This window comes from Lepidochelys kempii, chromosome 3 (genome assembly GCF_965140285.1).
Source record: "Lepidochelys kempii isolate rLepKem1 chromosome 3, rLepKem1.hap1, whole genome shotgun sequence".
NCBI lineage: Eukaryota > Metazoa > Chordata > Testudines > Cheloniidae > Lepidochelys > Lepidochelys kempii.
In genome coordinates, this window is record NC_136382.1 from 32,950,335 (window position 1) to 32,973,865 (window position 23,531).

Consider the following 23,531-nt stretch of genomic DNA (forward strand, 5'->3'; position numbering starts at 1 on the left):
ATCGGAAGTAAAGAATAGGTAGATGGCAAGAGAATATGGTCCCAGGGAATTGTGCGAAGACATTGGAGAATTGGTAATATTTGAGTGGCACTAGCCACTCCCCCTTAGAATGCCATATTAGAGATGACTAATTGTGTTAGCTCAAGCTTTAGCCTATGCCACCTCTCAGGGCAGCCAACTTGAGTTAAAAGCACCACCACCACTGAACTGGAATTGAAGGGTTTCTGTGTGTTGACAGGACTTGAGTTATAACTCAAGTTACCTTTGCAGTGAAGACAAGCTTTTTGGGATTCTCAGTCGGGATCTGTCAGTCTGCCAATCTTGTTCAAACTGCTTTCATTGTTCCCCACCACCACCACCACCAGGGACAGCAAGTTAGAATCACTCAGGCTACTCATTCTAGCATTATCTCTGAACAATCCTTCAGTGTAAGTTATATGATTATTAGAAAGGGCCTTTTTCCCTAGATAGTTAGGCTTTGCTATCCTGTCATACCCTGAGGGTGAAATATCCATTCCCATATACAGTACAGAAACATCACACCAGTGACAGAGACAGATACCATATTAATGATTATTAAAGAACATTGCTACATTTGTTACAATCTGTATTTGCTTTCTGTGGGCCTAGTGTGCAGTCTTTTAAAATGAAGACTCTGTGTGCTAATTTTGTAGGGGCAAATTCTAACCTGGCTCCCATTCTGTGCTTCTCTGACTTCAGTAATATTGCATGTTGTGACGGGTTGGATCACAGAAACCCCCTTGGGGCTGCCAACTGATGTGCCAAGACTACTACTGCCCCTGCATTCCCTGCCAGCTTGGGACTCCAGCACCCTGTCTTGCTGAGCCAGACACGCCAGTCTTCTCCAGCACAGACCCAGGGTCTGAACCACGTGCCCCAAAGCTACAGACTTAACTGAAAGCAGCTTAAGAAATGTTCCTGTCTTTGACACTCAGATACCCAACTCCCAGTGGGGTCCAAACCCAAATAAATCCGCTTTACCCTGTATTCAGCTTATGCAGGGTAAACTCATAAATTGTTCGCCCTCTATAACACTGATAGAGAGAGATGCACAGCTGTTTCTCCCCCCCCCCCCCAGGTATTACTACATACTCTGGGTTAATTAATAAGTAAAAAGTGATTTTATTAAATAAGGAAAGTAGGATTTAAGTGGTTCCAAGTAATAGCAGACAAAGTGAATTACCAAGCAAAATAAAATAGAACATGCAAGTCTATGTCTAATACAGTAAGAACTCTGAATACAGATAAAAACCTCACCCTTGGAGGAATTCAAGTAAGCTTCCTTTTACAGACTGATCTCCTTCTAGTCCAGGTCCAGCAATCACTCACACTCCCTGTAGTTATTGCCCTTTGTTCCAGTTTCTTTCTTGCGGGTGGAGAGGCTCTCTAGCCAGCTGAAGACAAAATGGAGGGGTCTCCCATGGGCTTAAATAGACTTTCTTTTGTGGGTGGAGACCCCCTCCTCTCTCCTATGCAAAGTCCAGCTCCAAGGTGGAGTTTTGGAGTCATCTGGGCAGGTCACATGTTCAGGCATGACTCAGTTTTTTACAGGCAGCAGCCATTGCCCACATGGTATTGTGAATGTCTCCAGGAAGACTTCTTATGTGGATTGGAGCCTTCCAACATCCGTTGCTTGTTAAATGCTTCTTGATTGGGCATTTAACTTTGCAAATTCCTTTCTAAAGAAGCTGACCAAATGCCTTACTGAGGTTATTTAAGATCAGACAAGTATACAGCCAATATTCATAACTCCGAACACAACAATGACACATGCATACAAGTAGGATGAATATATTCAGTAGATCATAACCTTTACAGAGATATATTACATGGCATATGTAGCATAAAACATATTCCAGCTATTTCATATATACATTCATAAGCATATTTCCATAAAGCTTTATGGGGGGCACCATCACACATATATTGTAAATTAGCATAGAACTTTGCACATTATGATTAAGTCTTAAACTTCATTCTGTTGCACCTTGGGTATGACGCACTTCCCTATTTAAAAGTTTGAGTACCTTGGGAAACTGTTCCCATTCATCCTTATTCTTTGTTGCTTGAGGAAGACTTAGATGAACCGTGTGGTGGGTTTTTGTGTGCTTGGGAAGAAAAGGGCAGCGCAGCCTTAAGGGCAGAGTTTGTGTGTGGGAACAGGTGACTGTATAAATGGACTGACATCACAAACACAAAAATAGGAAATCTGGCTTGTACAGTGTCACAGACCTGAGTTATATCAAATGATTTATTTTGGTAATATGCAAAACAATCAATACATTGAATAAATTGTTGCTGGCACCCAGTGCCGAGAGGCTAAACAACAGCTGAGGTTGGTTCACTACCTGGTGTGCTATACCCAATAATCACAACGGGGTGGAGAAGCAGAAAAGTTTATTTGCAGCTGCAAAAAGGTACAGGGAGAATAGAATCTCAAATCCTGTACACAGAGCAGGAAGTTACACAGGCTTTTATACATCCTTTTTCCCAGCATACTTATCCAATAGCAAGCTGCCCTAAGTATCCATATAGCCAGAAAATCCAGTTCCCAGCTAGTTCCCTTGTTCTCTGTATCATTTGTTAAACCATACATAAAGCTGCTTTATTCAGCATTGTTCTTCCATATCTGCCCTGTTCGGCCTTGCTTAGTTTCAGGCAGTCTGACTCTGCAACATATTGTTGCAGATCCTCAGCGTAACTGCTGCGAGTGCCTCCAGGCGGGGGAGGGGGGGCAAGGACACTTGGGCCTAGTGCGCGGGGGCTTCATCGACACTCGTGGTCTTCCATCCCCTCAAGTTACCTAGTAGCCATGCCCCAGTGTCCCCAACAACTCCCTCCTTTGAGAACACTCAGCAACCTTGGCTCTGAGTTTTCTCACTTGGGCTACTTATTTTTTTACAATAGGACTTTGCATAAGCACTTTGTGATAGCCCTGAAGAGAATGACTTATTAACTTTTGCAAAAGGGCCCTAACACATGATACTGCACAGCATAATACCATTCATAAAAGCAATACAGGAAAGAGAAGTTTCAATAACAAGCTAAATAAACCACCAAGCCAAAACGACAAACCCCAGCCTGAAAACAAGGTTTGCAACCAATCGCTCTCTGGGGCAGTATAGGCAACCTGTGCTCCAGCTCAGGCATGGGCCTCAGCCTATACCACCTTTTTATAGATTTTATAACTGCTATTATTTACATATATATAACATTGGGGCCTGACGAGGGCACAAACCCCTCCTTGGGATGCCAAGAGATAGTTTAAAGCCAGCCTGTTTTGGAGGGAAAACGTCCTGAGCTGCTGTACCTTTTTATCTAATGTTTTTATTGCTGACTTTAAATTACTAACCGAGTCCTTTAATTTTAAGTAACTTTATTTTAAGTAATTTTAAGTAATTTTTAACTTTTTAAAGTACCATTTGCAGCCTTACAGTATAGCAGCCTATGCATGCCATGGCTGGCCCGGTAAACAGTGGTGCTATTCCCAGTACAGAACACCCTACAAGCTTCTTGGTTGTGAGGGAATTCTTTATATTACCCTCCAATGCCGTAGTCAGTTGCCGCAGGGTCTTTTTTTGTGACTCAATAGAGGTGTCTCGGGCATTTTTAATTTTTTTTGGGGGGGGCAGTGTGGCAGTTATGGAAAGATGAGGAACTCCATGAGCTATAAAGCAGCTACCTGTCCAGTTGGCTGGCAGCACCTTGTAAGCTTTTCGGCCACATACAAAATAGTGACCCTGTAGGGCCTAGTAAGGACTGTTTTTTAAGGGGGTTCCTGGGATTTTTAAGGCTGCTTTGGCTGCTTTTTTAAACAATTCATATGCCCCTAAGGGGGCATCTTATTCTTCTGATTGGGTACAAGCGGGGGCATTTTTAATTGTGCCGTTTAAATTACATTCGCCATAGGGACCACTACAAACCCACCATTGGCTTGCTACGTTGAAGACATTAACTGGACGGCAAGTTACATTTCTAAACCCCTTTTTTTTTTTTTTTTTTTTTTTTGGTGGTAAGATTATTTGTAAGAGTTTCCCTAAAAGGGGAGGAACCATTACACCCACACTGTTGGCCTCCCCTTTTGGTTTTTATTTAATACCCATTAGCCCACTGTGTAATAACACAGGAGCTTTTTCCCACAGGACGCCCATAGTAATTAGATTGGTTTCGGGTAAAACATAATACTCCCTCAGTGAGTACTGCAACTGAATACTCCTGGTTCTGATAGGTGGCTTGCTGTAAAGAGGTCTTATTCCAGAACGGCGAGTCCATTCTTTCCTGCTCTTTGGTGGCGGCTAATTCTGCTAGGGTCAAGGGCAGCATGTCAAGGGGCATTCCCATTTTGGGGGGACAGTGGAGTTGGAGCACATACCTAGCAATCAGTCTGGTTTGTTAAAGTAGCAACATAGTGTGCAAGCGAAACAAAGGAGTTATGCTCCCAATATGCACAGTTTGGAAATACAATGTTACCCAATTAATTATCACCAGAGTCTTTTTAACCCAGGGTCTCCAGTACCTGGATGGGCCCCTTTTTAAGAGTTAAGGTGCCCACTATTTGTGTCTTTTAAACAGTAGCTTTAGCCCGAGATCGTCACTAGATGAGGAGTCAGCAGGTTGGACAGTCCACTGTTCTGCTGACGAGGGGGCAGGTACTGCCTTCAGACGAGAGTGATGGATCCAGTTCTTGTGTCCCTCGATCTTTGCCGCTGTATGGGAGATCAGCAGGACGGTATAGGGTCCTTTCCGCTTTTCCTGGAGAGGCTCGTCTTTCCAGGTACGAACAAGCACAGAGTCACCTGGCTGTAGGGAGTGGACGGGAGAGTCCAAGGGGAGAGGCTGGGAATCCTTGGTATACCTATGAAGAGACAAGAGAACAGCAGACAGGGAACACATACTGTAACAAAAAAACATTACCCAGCTCCCATTCCCCTGACAGAACCAGGGTGCCATTCATAGGCCATGCCCTTCCAAACATAATTTCAAAGGGACTAAGCCCTAATCTACCCTTAGGGAGAACGCGGATACGAAGTAGGACGAGGGGCAAAGCATCAGGCCATCGCAGTGAGGCTTCTTGGCACACTTTTGAGAGATGCCATTTAAGGGTCCACTACACCACTGGCTTGCAGTCTCCAGGGCATATGGAGTTTCCAGGGGATCTGTAAGGCATGTGAGATGCTTTGAATGATTTTTGACGTGAAATGTGTCCCGTTGTCAGATTCCATCCACAGGGGGAGTCCAAAGCGAGGAATGATCTCCTTAACAAACTTGAGTGCCACTGTTCTGGCAGTGCAATTACAGCATGGGAAGGCTTCTGGCCATCCGCTGAACTGATCCACTATGACAAGGAGATATTTGAACCCTTGAGTCCGGGGAAACTCAGTAAAGTCTATTTGCCACACTTGTCCGGGGCCCGGAGTGGGCTCTAGGGCAGCTGGTGGCACAGGATGTCCCGGTCGGGGGTTATTCTTTTGGCAGATTAAGCAGTCCACTTGTACCTGGGCAGCCAGGGGTCGGAGTCCGGAAGTGATAAAGTATTTTTCCATTAGCTGAATAAGTGCTTCCCTGCCAGCATGAGTGGTTTGATGTAGTTTCTGCAGCACTGGCTGGATCAGGCCCTTTGGTAAGAGGACCTTCCCTTCTGAGGAATGGAGCCATCCCTCCTTTTCTCAGAGACCGAGTTTGTCAGTTAGCTGTCTCTCCTCCCCAGAGTACTGAGGGGTTGGAAGCTCCCCTACTGATGGGATAAGGGCATGCATATGGGCGTTCTCAGTCTGAGGAGATGGCAGGGTGACAGCATGCTTAGCCTCTCTATCTGCCCGGGCGTTACCCCTGGCCACATCTTGATCTCCCCTTTGATGGGCTTTACAGTGTACCACTGCCACTTCCAAGGGAAGTTGTACAGCTTCTAGGAGCCGGAGGATTTGGGGCCCGTACTTGACTGGGGAGCCTTGGGCTGTCAGCGTTCCCCTTTGCTTCCATAGGCCAGCATGAGCATGCAGCACACCAAAAGCATACTTTGAATCAGTAAAAATGTTGACCTGCTTTCCTTTTGATAGTTCAAGTGCACGGGTCAGGGCTATTAGTTCGGCAAGCTGGGCAGAGGTCCCAGCAGGCAAACCTTCAGCTTCCACAGTGTCATGGAGCGTCACAACAGCATAACCCGCCCTCCTTTGCCCATCTATTACAGTACTGCTACCATTAGTGTACCACTCATAATCTGCATTTGGGAGGGGTACATCCTTTAAATCCGACGGCTGGAGTACTGGACATCTATGATCTCTAAACAGTCATGTTTTTGTTCCTCTGTTTCTGGCAAGAGGGTGGCTGGGCTAAGGGAGGGGCAAGGCTGTAAGGTGACTTCAGAGTTCTTTAACAGCTTAGCCTGGTACTGAGCAATCTGAGCCTGGGTGAGCCAAAGCCCTCCCTTTGCATCCAATAAGGCTCAGACCATATGGGGAATATAGATTTTCATAACCCCTCCCAATGTTAGCTTCTCGGCTTCCTCAAGCACTAGGGCAGTAGCTGCGACCACCCGTAAACATGCCGGCCAACCCTTTGCAACCTGATCCAGTTGCTTAGAAAAATAAGCCACGGGACGTCTCCATGCTCCTAACAGCTATGTGAGCACTCCTAGGGCCACCCCCTTTCGTTCATGTACATACAACTGAAACGGCTTAGAGAGATCCGGCAGGCCCAGAGCCGGGGCGTCCATCAACTTTCTTTTCAGGATTTTAAATGCCCTGTCAGCCTCTGGGGTCCAATAGAAGGGGTCATGATCTGCTCCTTTTACACAGTCGTACAGGGGTTTAGCCCACAGTCCAAACTCTGGGATCCATATCCTGCAAAAGCCTGCCATACCTAGAAATGCCCTGACCTGCTTACGAGTGTTTGGGGTAGGAACTTGACAGATAGCTTCCTTTCTTTCGCTTGAAAGCTGACGCTCCCCTTGCCTTAGCTGTAACCTGATCCCTCTCCACCTCAGACAGCAGGGTTCTCAGGAGGATATTACAGTCATCTCAGTCCGGCTTGTGACTACTGAGGCACCCCTCAAAGACTGAAAGAAACCGGCTTGGGTTCATGGAGAATTCCCCAGCCTGTGTTTTAAAAGCTGCTAAGTCTATTGGATTGAATGGCACATGGGTGTAAACTTGCATAGTGGTAGCCTGACGTCCCTCTGCCCCTGGGCAAGCCACAACAGTCTCGGTAAGCAAAAGATAGAGTCCCACCGAGGGGGCAATCTCTGTAACCTGAGGCATCCTACCCCTATAAGGTGGAGGTGTGGGGGCCGAAGGGGACACCGGCTCTGCCATTACAGTGGGGGTGGGGGTCTGGGGACTAACATTAGCTACTACCGAACCAGTCGGAGTCAAATTACAACTCTGCAGAATTACAGCTCTATTCTATTTCTTAAAGCCATAAACGCTTGTGCATACAAATATTCATTCCATTTACCCATTCATGACAAAACAAAACTAATTGGAGGATCGTGTTGTAATTAATTGACCCTCCTGGTGGCCACCACTCCTGGTCCTCTAGTTGATATTGAGGCCAGTCAACTGTACAGAATTGTTTTAATTGGCTCTTAGTCATCGGATCCGCACCAAATACCTTCCAGTTTGCTAGAATGCATTCTAGGGGCGTACACCGTGCCCTAACCCCTGAGCTCTGTCCCTGTCCCATACCTACAGGGTAACTCTGGGCGTCCCCAGGTTCCAACAGAGCATACAATCTGGATTTCAAAAGGTTCCTACCTTATCCAAGGGACTGGTTCCTCACCGTCGCCTGCAGCTGCTCCTCCCCCGTGTCTAAGGGACCTGTTCCTCACCATCGTCCACAACTGCTTCTCCACTATATAAGTGCGTTGCACCGTTGTGCCCTCCGGGGTCAATCAAATCGCATCTCCTCCGAGGCCCCCGATGAACTCACCGGTGCGCGCTGGGCGTCGGTTCTCGCTGCAATCCTCGACCTCCAGGATGGGTCCGGGCAAGGCTAAATTGCAGCCTCGTCGCCCATCCAGGGATGCCAAAAGCTGTTGCCGGCACCCAGTGCTGAGAGGCTAAACAACAGCTGAGGTTGGTTCACTACCTGGTGTGCTACACCCAATAATCACAACGGGGTGGAGAAACAGAAAAGTTTATTTGCAGCTGCAAAAAGGTACAGGGAGAATAGAATCTCAAATCCTGTACACAGAGCAGGAAGTTACACGGGCTTTTATACATCCTTTTTCCCAGCATACTTATCCAATAGCAAGCTGCCCTAAGTATACATGTAGCCAGGCAATCCAGTTCCCAGCTAGTTCCCTTGTTCTCTGTATCATTTGTTAAACCATACATAAAGCTGCTTTATTCAGCATTGTTCTTCCATATCTGCCCTGTTCGGCCTTGCTTAGTTTCAGGCAGTCTTACTCTGCAACATATTGTTGCAGATCCTCAGCATAACTGCTGCGAGTGCCTCCAGGCAGGAGGGGGGGCCAAGGACACTTGGGCCTAGTGCGCGGGGGCTTCATCGACACTCGTGGTCTTCCATCCCCTCGAGTTACTTAGTGGCCATGCCCCAGTGTCCCCAACAAAATGAATTACAATTGCTTTTTTGTACCACAAGGCCCGTTATGAGGGAGATAGAAGAATGTTTTCATTTTCATAAGGTGGCTACAAAAAATGGCAGAGATTTAATTTTTTAAAAAGCATCTCCTATATAAAGTAAATGGTAGAATGGAGGATTAAAATTCTTTAGGGGTGAATGTAAGTTCTAAGAGAATAATTGGTAACACAATCTAGAAATGAATAAGTAACAGACTGGGCTGAGTGAGACACTATGAGTGGATATGTGGGTGGCTAGCTGCATAAATGGATGAATGTTAGCATGGGTTAAAGTTGATTCTTCTTTATGCCAAAACGTTTCTCATTTTGCTGTGTAATTTTATACGATACATCAAATATATGTAAAAAAAAAATGGTTCTCTCTCTCTCTGCTCCTAAAATGAAAACAAACTTCTATCATTGACAAACAAACATAATACCATTGACATTAAGGTTTAGCATGTCTTAAAACCCAGGAATCCTATAAGTAGCCCTCCATCGATTCACTTGCTTTTTAAAATATAGGTTTTCTAAAAAAAAATTTAAAGATCATAATGAAAATTTTTGAAATTACATTTTGTTTTCCAAGTCTACTACTTATTACATCTCTTTTGTTCATGGACCATCATGACAAGATGAGTTCCCATTTAATAAATGTTAGCAGGTTCACAACAAAAAGTAGCAGCTGTTTTCCCATGACTGTGTTTCTCAAATGCACCTGCTCTATTTCATTTGGCTTTAAATAAGTCAGTGAACCTAGATTATTTTTTAGTAACTTGACACTTCCTCCTCTTGGAAACTAGGGATTGTTTCCTTTCTTTTAGTGCTTCTTGATCTATAACTTATTTTGTAACTCTCATGCAACTTTTGCTCTATCAATGACAACATTTTGGTTAATGCCTTAGTATCACTTTCAAAAGAGTAACTTCATGATTACAATACATGCCTGTTCTATTTTATTCAACTGACATCTGTGTTCTGTTTGCTTTTGTTGCTGCCAATGCCAGACTGACAACAAAAACTGTTATCTCCTATCTCTTCTTTTGGACTATAATGTATAATATTTTACAAACAGTAAGGATTTGAGATTATAGGAAACTCCTGATTATCTACATAGCAAGGGCTGAGGTGGATTAAGGTTTCTTGGGACCCTGGACCAGAGCAAGTGGGGGGGCCCCTCCTCACCCCTTCCGCCTGCGATCCCACCCCTCATTCTGCCCCTTTTGCCTGCGGCCCCACCCCTTTTTGTCCCTTCCCTGGGGCCCGCCCCTGTTCCAACCAGGGTCCCCCCATTCTGCCCTCACTGCAGCCCCTGCAACTTGTTTGCTCCTTTCTGCTCCTCCCCTCCCCCGGCCCCCCGAGACTGGAGAAGCTCTGATCCCTCACCATGGCCTTTCGGTCACAACGGGGACTGAGAGCTCCTCCAGTCCCGGGGCCGCAGTGGGGGTCTGGGTGTTGGGGCTTCCCCCCGGCATCCTCTACGCTTCTGCAGGAGACCACAGTTGGGGCGCTGGGGCTTCTCCCACCACCCCGTGGCTTCTGCTGCGGATGAGCCACATGGCTTCTGACAGGGTTCGGGGATGCTGGTGGCTTCCCCGCACCACCCAGCAGCTTCTGCCTGGGTCAGGGAGTGCTGGGGGCTTCCCCCACCCCGTCTGCCCAGCGCTGCTGATGGGGAGCAGGGTGGAAGTGCCAGGTCTTCCCCTACCTCACCCGCTGCTGCTGCCAGGATGTGGGGGCTTCCCTCCATCCGGCCCATCTGGCACTGCTGCCAGGGGCTTCCCCTGCCCGCCCAGCACTGCTGCAGGGGAGCAGGGTTGGGGCACAGGGGCTTCCCCTGCCCTGCCTGCCTGCCCAGCAGCCGGTGCTTCAAGCTTCCACCACCCAGCATCAGATTTTTTCCAGGCCTCCCAGTTGACTGGGCCCTCTGGGCACAGGCCCCATTGGCCCAGTGGCTAATCCACCACTGAGCATGGGAGACCCTGGTTTGATTCAGATAACTGGGAGTTCGAATAATTGTGAGGGCAGGACCCGCAGCACAGGGAGTCCTCTGTAGCTCTGCTGTCACAGCCCTCTCTCACTCACTCCCATGACATCAGAGCTGCATAGGGTTCCCTGGGCTGCCACAGGAGCCATTTAGAATCATAGAATCATAGAATATCAGGGTTGGAAGGGACCCCAGAAGGTCATCTAGTCCAACCCCCTGCTCAAAGCAGGACCAATTCCCAGTTAAATCATCCCAGCCAGGGCTTTGTCAAGCCTGACCTTAAAAACCTCTAAGGAAGGAGATTCTACCACCTCCCTAGGTAACGCATTCCAGTGTTTCACCACCCTCTTAGTGAAAAAGTTTTTCCTAATATCCAATCTAAACCTCCCCCACTGCAACTTGAGACCATTACTCCTCGTTCTGTCATCTGCTACCATTGAGAACAGTCTAGAGCCATCCTCTTTGGAACCCCCTTTCAGGTAGTTGAAAGCAGCTATCAAATCCCCCCTCATTCTTCTCTTCTGCAGGCTAAACAATCCCAGCTCCCTCAGCCTCTCCTCATAACTCATGTGTTCCAGTCCCCTAATCATTTTTGTTGCCCTTCGCTGGACTCTCTCCAATTTATCCACATCCTTCTTGAAGTGTGGGGCCCAAAACTGGACACAGTACTCCAGATGAGGCCTCAGCAATGTCGAATAGAGGGGAACGATCACGTCCCTCGATCTGCTCGCTATGCCCCTACTTATACATCCCAAAATGCCATTGGCCTTCTTGGCAACAAGGGCACACTGCTGACTCATATCCAGCTTCTCGTCCACTGTCACCCCTAGGTCCTTTTCTGCATCCTTTTTAGCAACAGGATGGACTCCCCCATGGCCGGGGATCTCTGCTCTGTTATCTGATCTTCTGCATTATCCAAGCATGGGGGAAAAAGAAAGGATTCACATAATGCAGAGGTTTGGATAATAGGATTTTGGAAAATCAGAAGTAGACTAGTTGGACACCCATTTGAGCACCTCAAACTGAAATCCTTTTTAGGTCCAGCTCAGCCTGTGATATGCTCCCCACACTTCCTCATGCTTAACTGTTTTTTAGAAATGTGACTATTCTGAATGACTGTATCACCAGATTTCCTTGAACACATAAAGGTGAAAACTTTCAAGCAGGCTAAGTGGGAGGCTGGTAAGTATCTCTTCGTGCTGCAGTGAGGGGAACTCAAAGACCAGAAAACAATCCTGATTAGAAGTTTGGTTTCCTAACCTAGCAGTGTCATGGAAGTGAAGCTGACTGCTCCATAGAGGATAGGAGTGCTTAATGTGGCTTCTGTTGCTGTGCTTTGTTCACGGGTTTAGAAGAAGCTGCTTTGTGTGAATCAGCTGCAACAGTTGCACATTGGAGAGGGACAAGGTTGCTCACATTGGATCTGTCAGTGATGGCTTCACTGTTATGTTGATGTGAACCCCTGTAGGGGATCAAAATATTTTCGAAATCCAAATATGCTTTATGAAATGACCACATTAAAATTTAGTAATAGTTATAATATCCATTTACAAAGAAGGGTAAGTATTATCCTCACTTTACTAATGGAAAAACTCAGGCACAGAAGAGTGAAATGATTTGCCTAAAGTCACATAGCAGGTCTCTGCCAGACATGGGAATAGAAGCCAGTTTTCCTGACTTTCAGACTAGTGCTCTGTGTTTATATCCCAACTATTCTGGGACCAGGATGATAATTCCTGATAATCAAGGTGGAAATGGCCCACCTTGATTATCGTACACATTGTAAAGAGAGTGGTCACTTTGGATGGGCTATTACCAGCAAGAGAGTGAGTTTGGGGTGGGGGGGGGGGCGGAGGGTGAGAAAACCTAGATTTGTGCTGGAAATGGCCTAACTTGATTATCATACACGTTGTAAGGAGAGTGATCACTTTAGATAAGCTATTACCAGCAGGAGAGTGGGGTGGGAGGAGGTATTGTTTCATGGTCTCTGTGTATATAATGTCTTCTGCAGTTTCCACAGTATGCATCCGATGAAGTGAGCTGTAGCTCACAAAAGCTTATGCTCAAATAAATTGGTTAGTCTCTAAGGTGCCACAAGTACTCCTTTTCTTTTTGTGAATGAATAAGATCACATGGTACAAACATGAATGTTATATTAGGAGCCATGCAACGAACGGAAAAAGGCCAAAACAGACAGTGTGTGGGAATTCATAACATTGTGAGACAGTGTTTGTACTTCTGTGAGACATATGCACCACACTCCTATTAGCAGTGTTTGACTGCAAAAATAAGTGTGGTTGTTAAATATATTGCAATTTCTATATAACATACAAAATTGCACAATAAACCCAAACTCATCAGAAATGTGTAGGAGCTAAAGAGAAACAGAAGTGTGGACATGGATTTTAGATTTATTTATATTGCAATAGTGCATAGGAGTCCCAGTCATGGAACAGGACCCCATTGTGCTAAGCGCTGTGCAAATGCAGATTGAAAAACGAGTGTTACTGCCTTAGAGTTTACAGTCTAAGGCAAGAGAGAACTGGTGGATACAGACAAACAGATAGGGAAGCACAAAGAAACATGAGATGGTAGTGGTAATTGAGATAGGCAGCAGCCTCCACATAGCAACTGCCTAACTGGGAAGAGAACCTATTTGAGGTAAGTGGTAGGTCCTTTGTTTTGTCACTTGATCAAATGTGGGGATAGAACAGACCAGGAGTGCATGAGTAGGGGAGGTAAGCTCAAGACCACTGAAGTAGAGCTGTGTAAATAGTTTGCATAGATCAGGGAATTCATCTGAGAGCATGGTTATTCACCAGCAGGAGAGTGAATTTGTGTGGGGGGGTGGAGGGTGAGAAAACCTGGATTTGTGCTGGAAATGGCCCACCTGATGATCACTTTAGATAAGCTATTACCAGCAGGACAGTGGGGTGGGAGGAGGTATTGTTTCATATTCTCTGTGTATATATAAAGCCTGCTGCAGTTTCCACGATATGCATCTGAGGAAGTGAGCTGTAGCTCACGAAAGCTTATGCTCTAATAAATTGGTTAGTCTCTAAGGTGCCACAAGTACTCCTTTTCTTTTTGCGAATACAGACTAACACGTCTGTTACTCTGAAAACTGGTTATTAGCATGTGTTCCCTCCTGCTGCTGCTGTGTGGTGTGTGTTGGTTGGGAGGCACTTCCTGTCCCCTTCCTCCACCACAGATCTTTTTTCAGACTGAAGGAGATACTCGATGGCTCCCTGAAAGATTGTGACATGTAAGACGTGATTGGGGAGGAAAGGCCGTCTGACACTCCCTCAGCATGTAAAGAAGGTAGTGGATGGGGCTGCCAAACCCCATTAGGCCTGACTAGGGGAAAAGAGAAAACTCAGTAACCCTTCTGAAGACCAAAGATAACAGGGAAGTCCAGTGAGAGAGGGTGGGTGGAGGGATGTCTTTTTGAAGATGGAGGTGGGAATTCTTGAAGGGCTGTTGTATGTAGTATATCTGAGGAAATAGGCATCCTGCCCTATCAGTCATCCAGGCTATGATTAAGTCATTGCTAATAAATATACAGTTAAAGCCCTGTTTAACATGCATGGACTACCCCAAGAGGAGGTCCTTATAGCAGTGTGTTTATTTCCTTCTCATTTTGGTTTTGATTGTTGACTTGTTGCTCACTGTGTAATCAGGTTCATTCATTGACCAGCCGTAGCCTTTTTCCCCCCTTAGTTAGTCCTGTGCTGTACTAGCCCATTATGACAGACTTAGCTGCTGCTGCTGCTTTCTGTTGTTCTATCTTGAAGAAAAATGAGTCAGACCAAAAATACAGTATGTAATACTTCAGAGACCAATATTCTCATAAAAGCATCTGACGTGTGTGTTTTTAAGGGTTCAATCTAAGGCAGTGGTTCTCAAACTTTTTTTTCACGGACCACTTGACAATTGCTGAGGGTCTCGGTGGACCACTTAAGTCTTCCCAAACATTGTTTGTACCATTAGCTAACTGTTGTAAAATGCTTTGGATAAAAACGCTATATAAAAAAAATAATAATAATAAACTATTTTGTCCTACAAATAAAAGCACGCAACGTATATTTTACTATCAGTAGTCTTACCTTTTTAATGCAATGGATGTGCCCTCTCTCCCTCACTGCGGCAGCCCCCGAGCTGGGGCTGGGAAGGTGTGGGAGGGTCTCTTCCCCGCCACAGCAGCCACAGAGCTGAGGCTGGGAAGGAGGGCCATTTCTCCCCAGCAGCCACAGCCCTGGAGTTGGGGAAAGTTGCCTCTTTCTCTGGCCGCCGCAGCCCTGCATGTCCCAAATTCCCTCCATCCCCTCTTCTCACCCCACTGCCCCCTCCCACATACCCCCTATTCTCCCCAAGGCCACCACCTCATCTTATTTGTGCATCTTCTCCAGGTCCAGGCACCTAATTAGTGGAGCCACGCCTGCATGGCTCCACTAATTAGGTGGGTGGCTCTTCATTTTCTCGTGTGTGGCCACCCAGGCGCGCACCTTAGAGGGAACTATCCATGGACCACCTGAATGGAGCTCACGGACCACAGTGTGAGAACCTCTGATCTAAGGGTTCAATTTTAAGGGTTCAGTCAGTTGCATACATACAAAATGGGAAGGAGTACTGTGGAAAGGGATCTGGGGGTCATGGTGGCCCACAAGCTAAATATTAGTCAACAGTGTAACAGTGTTGCAAAAAAACCAAACATAATTATGGGATGTATTAGTAGGAGTATTGTAAGCAAGACACGAGAAGCAATTCTTCAGCTCTATTCCACGCTGATTAGGCCTCAACTTGAGTCAGGGCCATCCCTAGCCATTTTGATGCCCTACGCAGCCCGCCGGGACTGTGTGGGGCCCCAGGCCTCCTCGGGGGAGAACGGGGAACTGGCCCCAGGCCTCCGGCGGGGGGAAACTGGCTCCTTCCTGCGGGAAGTGGAGTGACCTGGCTGGGACCGGCGCAGTTGGGAGCCAGGGGAGCAGAGCAGGCTGGGGCCGGGTCGCTCTACTTACCGCCACCAGTGAGTGCAGGGAGCCCAACCCCTGCTGCAGTCCTCAGGGGAAGGGCTGGCTGGAGTGGGGGCAGGACTGCAGTGCAGCAGGGGCTGGAGCAGCAGGCAACTGCACAGGGCACCAGGAAATTTGGTGCCCCGAATTTCCTGGTGCCTTACACAGCTGCGTATTTTGCGTATGGGTTGGGATGGCCCTGACTGGAGTGATGTGTCGAGTTCTGGGCACCACATTTCAGGAAATTAGAGAAATTAGTGGACAAATTAGAGAAAGTCCAGAGAAGAACAACAAAAATGATTAAAGGTCTAGAAAACATGACCTATGAGGGAAGATTGAAAAAAATGTGTTTGTTTAGTCTGGAGAAGAGAAGACTGAGATGGGACCTGATAACAGTTTTCAAATACATAAAAGGTTTTTACAAGGAGGAGGGAGAAAAATTGTTCTTCTTAACCTCTGAGGATAGAACAAGAAGCAATGGGCTTAAATTGCAGCAAGGGTGGCTTAGGTTGGACATTAGGAAAAACTTCCTAACTGTCAGAGTTCTTAAGCACTGGAATAAATTGCCTAGGGAGGTTGTGGAATCTCTATTATTAGGGATTTTTAAGAACAGGTTGGAAAAACACCTGTCAGGGATAGTCTAGATAATATTTAGTCCTGCCTTGAGTGCAGGGACTGGACTAGATGACCTCTTGAGGTCCCTTCCAGTTCTATGATTCTATAACCGTACAGGCTACTCTCTTATGTACATACGATAGGTACTATAAGTATAAAAGTCTTTCCACATCAAATTTTTATTTTGGTTTGGTTGTGGTGAATTCAAATTAGGTTCAGTTCCTTGTGTGGGATTGGAAGTCACTTTTGAAAGTTCAGAGTCACTTTTGAAAGTTCACTCCTCCTATGGCTGTGTTCCAGTGTGGGTCTGTGTGATGCAGCACCTGTGTCTCTGCTGAAGTGTCGGGACAGAGGTGAGGTGAGATTGTGATGGTGGGAAAGAGGTGGTGCCACCTGGCTGGTTCCCCTGTTTAGTGGTGATGTGAGGTCTGTGGGATGCCATCTACTCCTTTCAGCTCTTCATTTGGATGTTGGAAGAAGTGACTTTGGCAGCTTCCCATTCCAGTGTGAAGGGTCAGGACCAAGATAAGCAATTCTCACAGGTCTGCTTAGAAGAAAGAAATGGGGCTGTGAGAGGCTGCCCCAGTCGTGGTCTCTGCTTCATCAGAGATTGGTGGTGGAATTCACTATGCGTATAAGTGGTTGTAAAGACCCTACTTTAAATAAAACCGAAGTAAGACATAGTCACTACAGACCTGTTCTTAGAACCCCTGCTCCTAGAGTCTCATGGAGACAACAGAATTTGATCTTTCATTTTAAAAAAATAAGTGTCCAGCTCTCATAATTTCAAAGAAGAGTTTGAAAATGTGAACTAAGTTTGTTATGCAACAATATCTGTCTGAGTCTGCAGACAGTCTGAGCTCGCAGCCCAGAGATTTGTGAACTGCCCTAGCTTCTTAGTGGGATGTTAACACCAAGATCCATTACTCAAGGAGCCTCCTGCCAACATCACCAGTAAAGGGCACCATGCGTGGCAGGAGGGTATGAGCACTCATACAGATATACGTTGGCTGCTGAGGTAGGATTAGAGGGTCCCTGAATTGCTGACTCTGCTTCTTCAAAGGGCTGGGGACACCTGTTGTTGCTCCTAAAAGAGATTAAATGGATCTATGATGCTGCCTGTCTCACTGCCACTTTAAGTTGGAGTGAGACCATAGTGCAAGGGTGGTACTGCACTAGGCCCCGGTCATGGTGTATCTAGGGCTCAGGATTGCCTTAATCTGTCTCTGACTGTAACAATTTTGTGCTTCAAATGTGTAATGAATAGCAGTCTTGAGCAGTGTAATAGCATGATAATGTACTTCTGGATGTGGATCAAAGTTTAGGTCTGATCTCTCTGGTTAGCAAGATTTTTGAGGAACTGAGAAACTATAAAAAAGAAAAGGAGTACTTGTGGCACCTTACAGACTAACAAATTTATTTGAGCATAAGCTTTCGGGAGCTACAGCTCACTTCATCGGATGCTCACGAAAGCTTATGCTCAAATAAATTTGTTAGTCTGTATCCGCAAAAAGAAAAGAAGTACTTGTGGCACCTTAGAGACTAACAAATTTATTTGAGCATAAGCTTTCATGAGCATCCGATGAAGTGAGCTGTAGCTCACGAAAGCTTATGCTCAAATAAATTTGTTAGTCTGTAAGGTGCCACAAGTACTCCTTTTCTTTTTGCGGATACAGATTAACACAGCTGCTACTCCAAAACCTGAGAAACTACATTGGATCACCAAGGAGTGACAGATGTGGCAGTTTCCTGCAGTATTTTTGGGAGGCCTTATTGAATTACGTTTAAGTGTGTTATGGGGCCCATTGTATTAAATCTGTGGTTTTCAACTGTTTTTAATTTGCAACCCCTAAAAAATTTTGCATGGAGGTGCAGACCCCTTTGGAAATCTTAGACAACATCTAGGGATGATCCCCTAGGGATCCGCAGACCACAGGTTAAAACCCACTGTTTTATGGTAACAACACCCTTTCACGGATTCCTTAGACATAGTCTGCAGACACTGACCCCCCTGGGGTCCACAGACCATAGGTTGAAAACCACTGTATTCAATGAATAGTTTATGTATGATTGTGGGCCAGGATTGTGCGTAACTTCTCTTTGGGGAGGGATGGGCTGTGAACCCTGGGAAGTGTTATGAAATTCAAAGGACTATATTGAACAATGTGCTAGACAAGAATGGACTTTTGGGACTAACAGCGGCAAATGGTTTGCTTGGGGAATCTCTAAGGGGAGGTGAATGCAAATTCCCCATTTCCAGTTATGTAAAACCCAACCTTTTGAAGGTACACCGTGAAAAGGGGACCATTGTCTACTGATTACATGTTCCCAGCATTTCAAGATCAAAAGCTCAAGCTGTAATAAAAGAAAGACTAGCCTATGCATAGGTGGACTAATTCTGAGCTAAGGCTGTTATGAACTTGTAACCACAGAAAAACCCCGGTGTGAGGGTTGAAGGACTGACTCATACCAGAGCCCTTTTTGGAGTTGTGGGAGGGGTGATCTCTGGTAAATTTATTAGCATGAGTGTAGGTTCTTTTATTGATTTTAATATGTTTACTCTGTAATGTTTTCACCGTAAGAATAAAGAAGCTTGCTTAGAAAAGAGCTGCATGGTAACTTGTAACTGCAGGCCCTTATAGAGAAAGCAAAGTGCAGATGCTGGCCTGTTTAGGCAGTCTGGCTTGCTGGGAATATCATGATGTGGGCAGGAAACGGTGCAGCCTGGTAAGCTCCCGGTCAGGAGGCAGAGGAACGTGAGTGTCTGCCTAAGAGAGCAGAGGTGCTGGAGCAGTTTTAAGAGGGGAGGGGAGGGATAGCTCAGTGGTTTGAGCATTGGCCTGCTAAACCCAGGGTTGTGAGTTCAATCCTTGAGGGGGCCATTTAGGGATCTGGAGCAAAAATTGGGGATTGGTCCTGCTTCAAGCAGGGGGTTGGACTAGATGACCTCCTGAGGTCCCTTCCAACCCTAACCTTCTATGAATCTATGAAAGAGTGGGAGTGCTGATGATGGAAACCAGGTATGTGGCGTTTGTTATTATTACTTCAAGCAGCACCCCTAATTTCAGCTCTACTACAAAAGAGCTGATGGCTGGGCAGCCGGGAGTATATAGTGGGTGCCCGCGAGGGACCACAAAAGGAGGGGGGGGGCAGAATACAGGTACAGTTGCCCTAAACTGTGACACAAGGAAACCCCATTCTCTCTGGTAAAGAAATGATTAACTAGTGCTTATTTCCTCCCTCTTCTACAGGAATGTTTCGAAAGGAAGAAGAATTGACCCCATCACAGAGATGCTTGGCTGTAAGGTAGGCTTTCTTATGCTTATGAGTCTAGTTTCTGTTTTGGATGCTTTGCATGGATTATGAAGACTTTGTAGCTCTGATGCAGCTGATACATAAGATGTCCAGTTATCTAAAGCTGGCTCTGGTTTAGATTGCATGTACAGTATATTTGTAATTTAATTTCATGTGGGTTTTTTTGCACTTGGAAGATATCTACTGAAATAGACCTTACATTTTACTTACGGGACTTTTACTAAAACAGACAATTTCTCATTAAAGTTTTTTTTCTTGATAATGAAGAATAAAAGCATGTACTCTTTTGTCAGTGATTGGTAATTGCACAGTACATGTGAGTTACAGCCATCAAAGATACAAAATGCTTTTCTCTGATTTCTCTTTTACGACTTTTAGTTTGATTCTTTCCCTCCTTTCTTTATTTGGAAGACTTTTTAATAGATGTCAGTACCCTAGTTTATGCCACAGTGTCTGTCCAATCAAAGAAGTACACAAGTGCTTTGGATTACTCTATTTGACAGTGTAGTTATAGCTTTTGAAGGATTTAAGTATCTAACATCTGAAGTCTAGACCATTTTTGTGGTGAACAAATCAGCTAAGTGGAGAATTTTTGCTCTTCAGAAATCATTTTCTTTTTAGTACCTGTTATTTCAGAAGTCTTAATGGCATGAAGATAATTGGACTAAAAAAACCCCAGCAATTTTAAAAAAAAATTAATTTCAAATTCCTTACTATTTCCCTCACACAAAATGAAATGAGACAAGAGAAATCCTCTTGTTATAGCATTGTGGGAAGATGAGTCTTGGAACACTAAAAGGAAGGAGGGCATTCTATTGCAGCATATTCATGCTGACCACATTTGTCATTAGAATGGAGTATAAAACTTCTTCAAATGCTAGCACATGTCCATTCCAATGTAGGTGTGTTCATGCCCTGAGCCCAGTTGCCAGAAATTTTTCTCTCAGTGGTACCCGTTGGGGTGGCTTGGGTGCCCTCTGATGCCACACACTCATAGCGCCGGTTTAAAGGGACCAGCCAACCCCGCGACCCCTCAGTTCCTTCTTACTGGCCATGACGGTCGCTGGAACTGTGCTTCTTGCTGCGGCAAACCTTCTGAGTGGACTTCATTTTTCTGATAGTTTTTATAGTTAGTAGTTGTAAATACTGTAGTTAATTAGTCTTCGTTAGTATAGTTTGTGTTTCTCTGTTCGTTAGCAGAATTTCATCTGTACTCGGTGCTAAGTCATGCCTTGGTCATCAGACTTCCAGCCTTGTGCCTCCTGTAACAAGGCTATGCCCCTGAGCGACCAGCTTTCTAGTTGCCTAAAGTGCTTGGGTGAGACTCACGTCGGGGATCATCGTCAGATTTGCAGGGACTTTAAACCTCGTATGAAGAAGGGAGGCCAGGTTGAAGTTCCTGCTTATAGAGGTGGTGCTGAGACCTTCCTCCGAGCCAGTCGGACTTGGCACCAAGCACCTTGGTGTCGGTGAGGAGCACTCCTTTCACCAGGCAAGATTCCTAGCACCGTTCACCATCCCCAGTGCCGAGGAAGAGGCATGAGAAACTGAGGGGATGTTCCCTGATGCCAAAGGCCAGGCACAGGGAGCGAAGCGGAGTTCGACCTGAGTCAGGCCACTCCTCTGCCTCAGCATCACAGCAGTCAGCACCATAGAGTCTAGTACCGGATGAACCATTAGCACCTGAGGGACAGTGTGATACGCGCGCTATTGCAGTGCCATCCACTCCGGAGGCATTTGCTGCAGCCAGAGACCAGCTATTGCTGTCGGTACTGGCATCACCGGCAGTACAGAAGTCGGTTGTATTGGTGCTGGAAGGCAGGAGGGAGCACATGGCCCCTAATTACGGTTTGGTTCCAGGGCCCACTGTACCAGCTAATGGGAAACTGACCACGCTGGCCCAAATGCAGGCTTTCCCACCTTGGCACTCGTCTCCAGCACTGGTGGGAACTGCACTTCCCTGGTCACTGGAGGGAGGCTCATTGTTGCTGGAATCAGAGGTTGAGTCAACACTCCTCTCGTCCGAGGAGCCACCCCCGCTATTCTTTCAGTCATACCTATCCTGCCATGGACCTGGGCACAGTAATGCCATTGAGTGCTTGGCCTAATGGGCCATGACCCTTTTGGAACCAGTGGACCCTATTCGAGACACTCTTATTCGGTGGCCTCCAAGAGAAGGGCACCTCCATCTCATTGGGCAGCATCTGACCAGGATTCCAGTACCAAACCCAGTGCCAACTTTCAGGAACCAGCTTTGGGGGATCCTGTCAGCACAGAGGGAGAAGAGGAGTGCCCTCAGCCAGTGCTGGCCTCCTCTCCAGACAAGGCTATGTTGGGGAGGGCGTGTCGCCTTACCACTATGATTATAAGGCACACCAGAATTTACTGATGAGGGTGGCCTTAAATTTGTGCTTACAGGTGGAGGTAGTAAAGGAGTCCTCCCATAGTCAGGTTGACATTCTGACCATGGCAGGTCCGTCAAAAGTAGCCCTGTCTCTCTATGAGGCTAACATGGACCCTGTGAAAGCCTCTTTGCAAACCCCCATATCTCTTCCCCCTACGTCAAAGAGAGCCAAGAGGAAATACTTTGTTCTTTCCCAGGGTTATGAGTTCCTGTATACTCTTTCCCATCCAGCCCCCAGGATCTCTGTTGGAATCTGCTGCCAATGAAAGGGAAAGGCAGTGTCTGCATGGTGAAACACCTAAAGCAAAGGACTCCAAAAAGTTGGACTTATTCAGTAGAAAAGTCTACACTACTGGGGGTCTGCAGCTCAGGACTGCTAACCAGCAGGTGCTTCTGTGCAGATATGACTTAAACATGTGTGACTCCATGTTGATGTTCAGAGATTTGCTGCTGCAAGAGGCCAGGCTGGAGTACTTCTTGCTGGCAGATATGGGGAAATGCATAACGAGGGCTTCCCCGCAAGCTGCCTTAGATGTAGCAGATTTGGCGGTCAGGTCCAGGCTTCCACAGTAGCCAAGCATAGGAGTTTATGGCTACTGTCCTCCAGCCTCCTGCAGGAGTTTCCAGCAAACCCTCCAAGACCTTTCCTTCTAGGGAGCTTAGCTCTTTTCGGAGCAGACCGACGTGAAACTTCATGGACTGATGGACTCCAGAGTGACCCTTATGTCCCTGGGATTGTATACCCTAGCAACTTCTAGGAAGCACTACAGACCTCAGCAGTCCTCCCAGTCTTCCACCCCATGGCCCCATCAAGACCCACAGAGGAAAAGGAGCAGGGGCTTTAGGAATAGATCACCACCCCCTTCTACCTCAGAGTCAATGTCTGTCCCATCCAGACACCCAGGAGGCTCCAAAAAGGCCTTTTGATGGGATGCTCGAGGATGCTGTACCAGGTTCCATGCTTCTGGATTCTGTTTTCCCTTTATTTGCAGACTGCCTATCCCACTTCATCTGTGCATAGTCTCTTGTATCACTACAGACCATTGGGTGCTGAACATGGTGGAAGTGGGATATATTCTCCAATTCATTTCTACCTCTCCTTCACACCCTCCCTCCCTGTCCCTCTTCAGGGACCCCTCTCAAGAGCAACTTCTGGCTGAGAAAGTTCAATGTCTTCTTCAGGTGGGAGTGGTGAAAGAGGGTCCACAAAAGCTAATGGAGAAGAGGTTCTACTCCCATTATTTCTTAATCCCAAAAGCCAAGGGCGGTCTCAGACCTATTCTAGACCTGTGCCAGTTTAACAGGTATCTCAAGAAATTAAAGCTCCTCATAGTCTCCCTGGCTTCTATTATTCCCTCCCTGGATCCCGGGGATTGGTATGCTGCCCTCGATTTAAGAGACACTCACTTCCATATATCGATCTTCCAAGGCCACAGAAGGTTCTTTACATTCGTCATGAACCACACGCACTACCAATTCATGATACTCCCATTCGGCCTGTCAGCAGCTCCACAGGTTTTTACAAAATGTATGGGGGTAATGGCGCCCTTCCTGAGGAGGTGAGGGGTGCAAGTTTATCCGTACCTGGATGACTGGCT

The 23,531-nt window shown here is 46.3% G+C and overlaps 1 protein-coding gene across 7 annotated transcripts in view; it reads left to right on the forward strand.

Annotated features, from left to right (window-relative positions):
* Window positions 1-23,531, forward strand: part of MBOAT2 (membrane bound glycerophospholipid O-acyltransferase 2) — a 217,663-nt gene that overhangs the window by 146,541 nt on the left and 47,591 nt on the right. For all 7 annotated transcript variants that reach the window (XR_012157926.1, XM_073336059.1, XM_073336062.1 and 4 more), the window contains one exon: window positions 19,466-19,520. Coding sequence is in view for 6 of the 7 variants with exons in the window: in XM_073336059.1 (XP_073192160.1) it covers window positions 19,466-19,520 (55 nt within the window). In the remaining variant the exon portion in view is untranslated. The remainder of the gene's footprint in view (window positions 1-19,465; window positions 19,521-23,531) is intronic.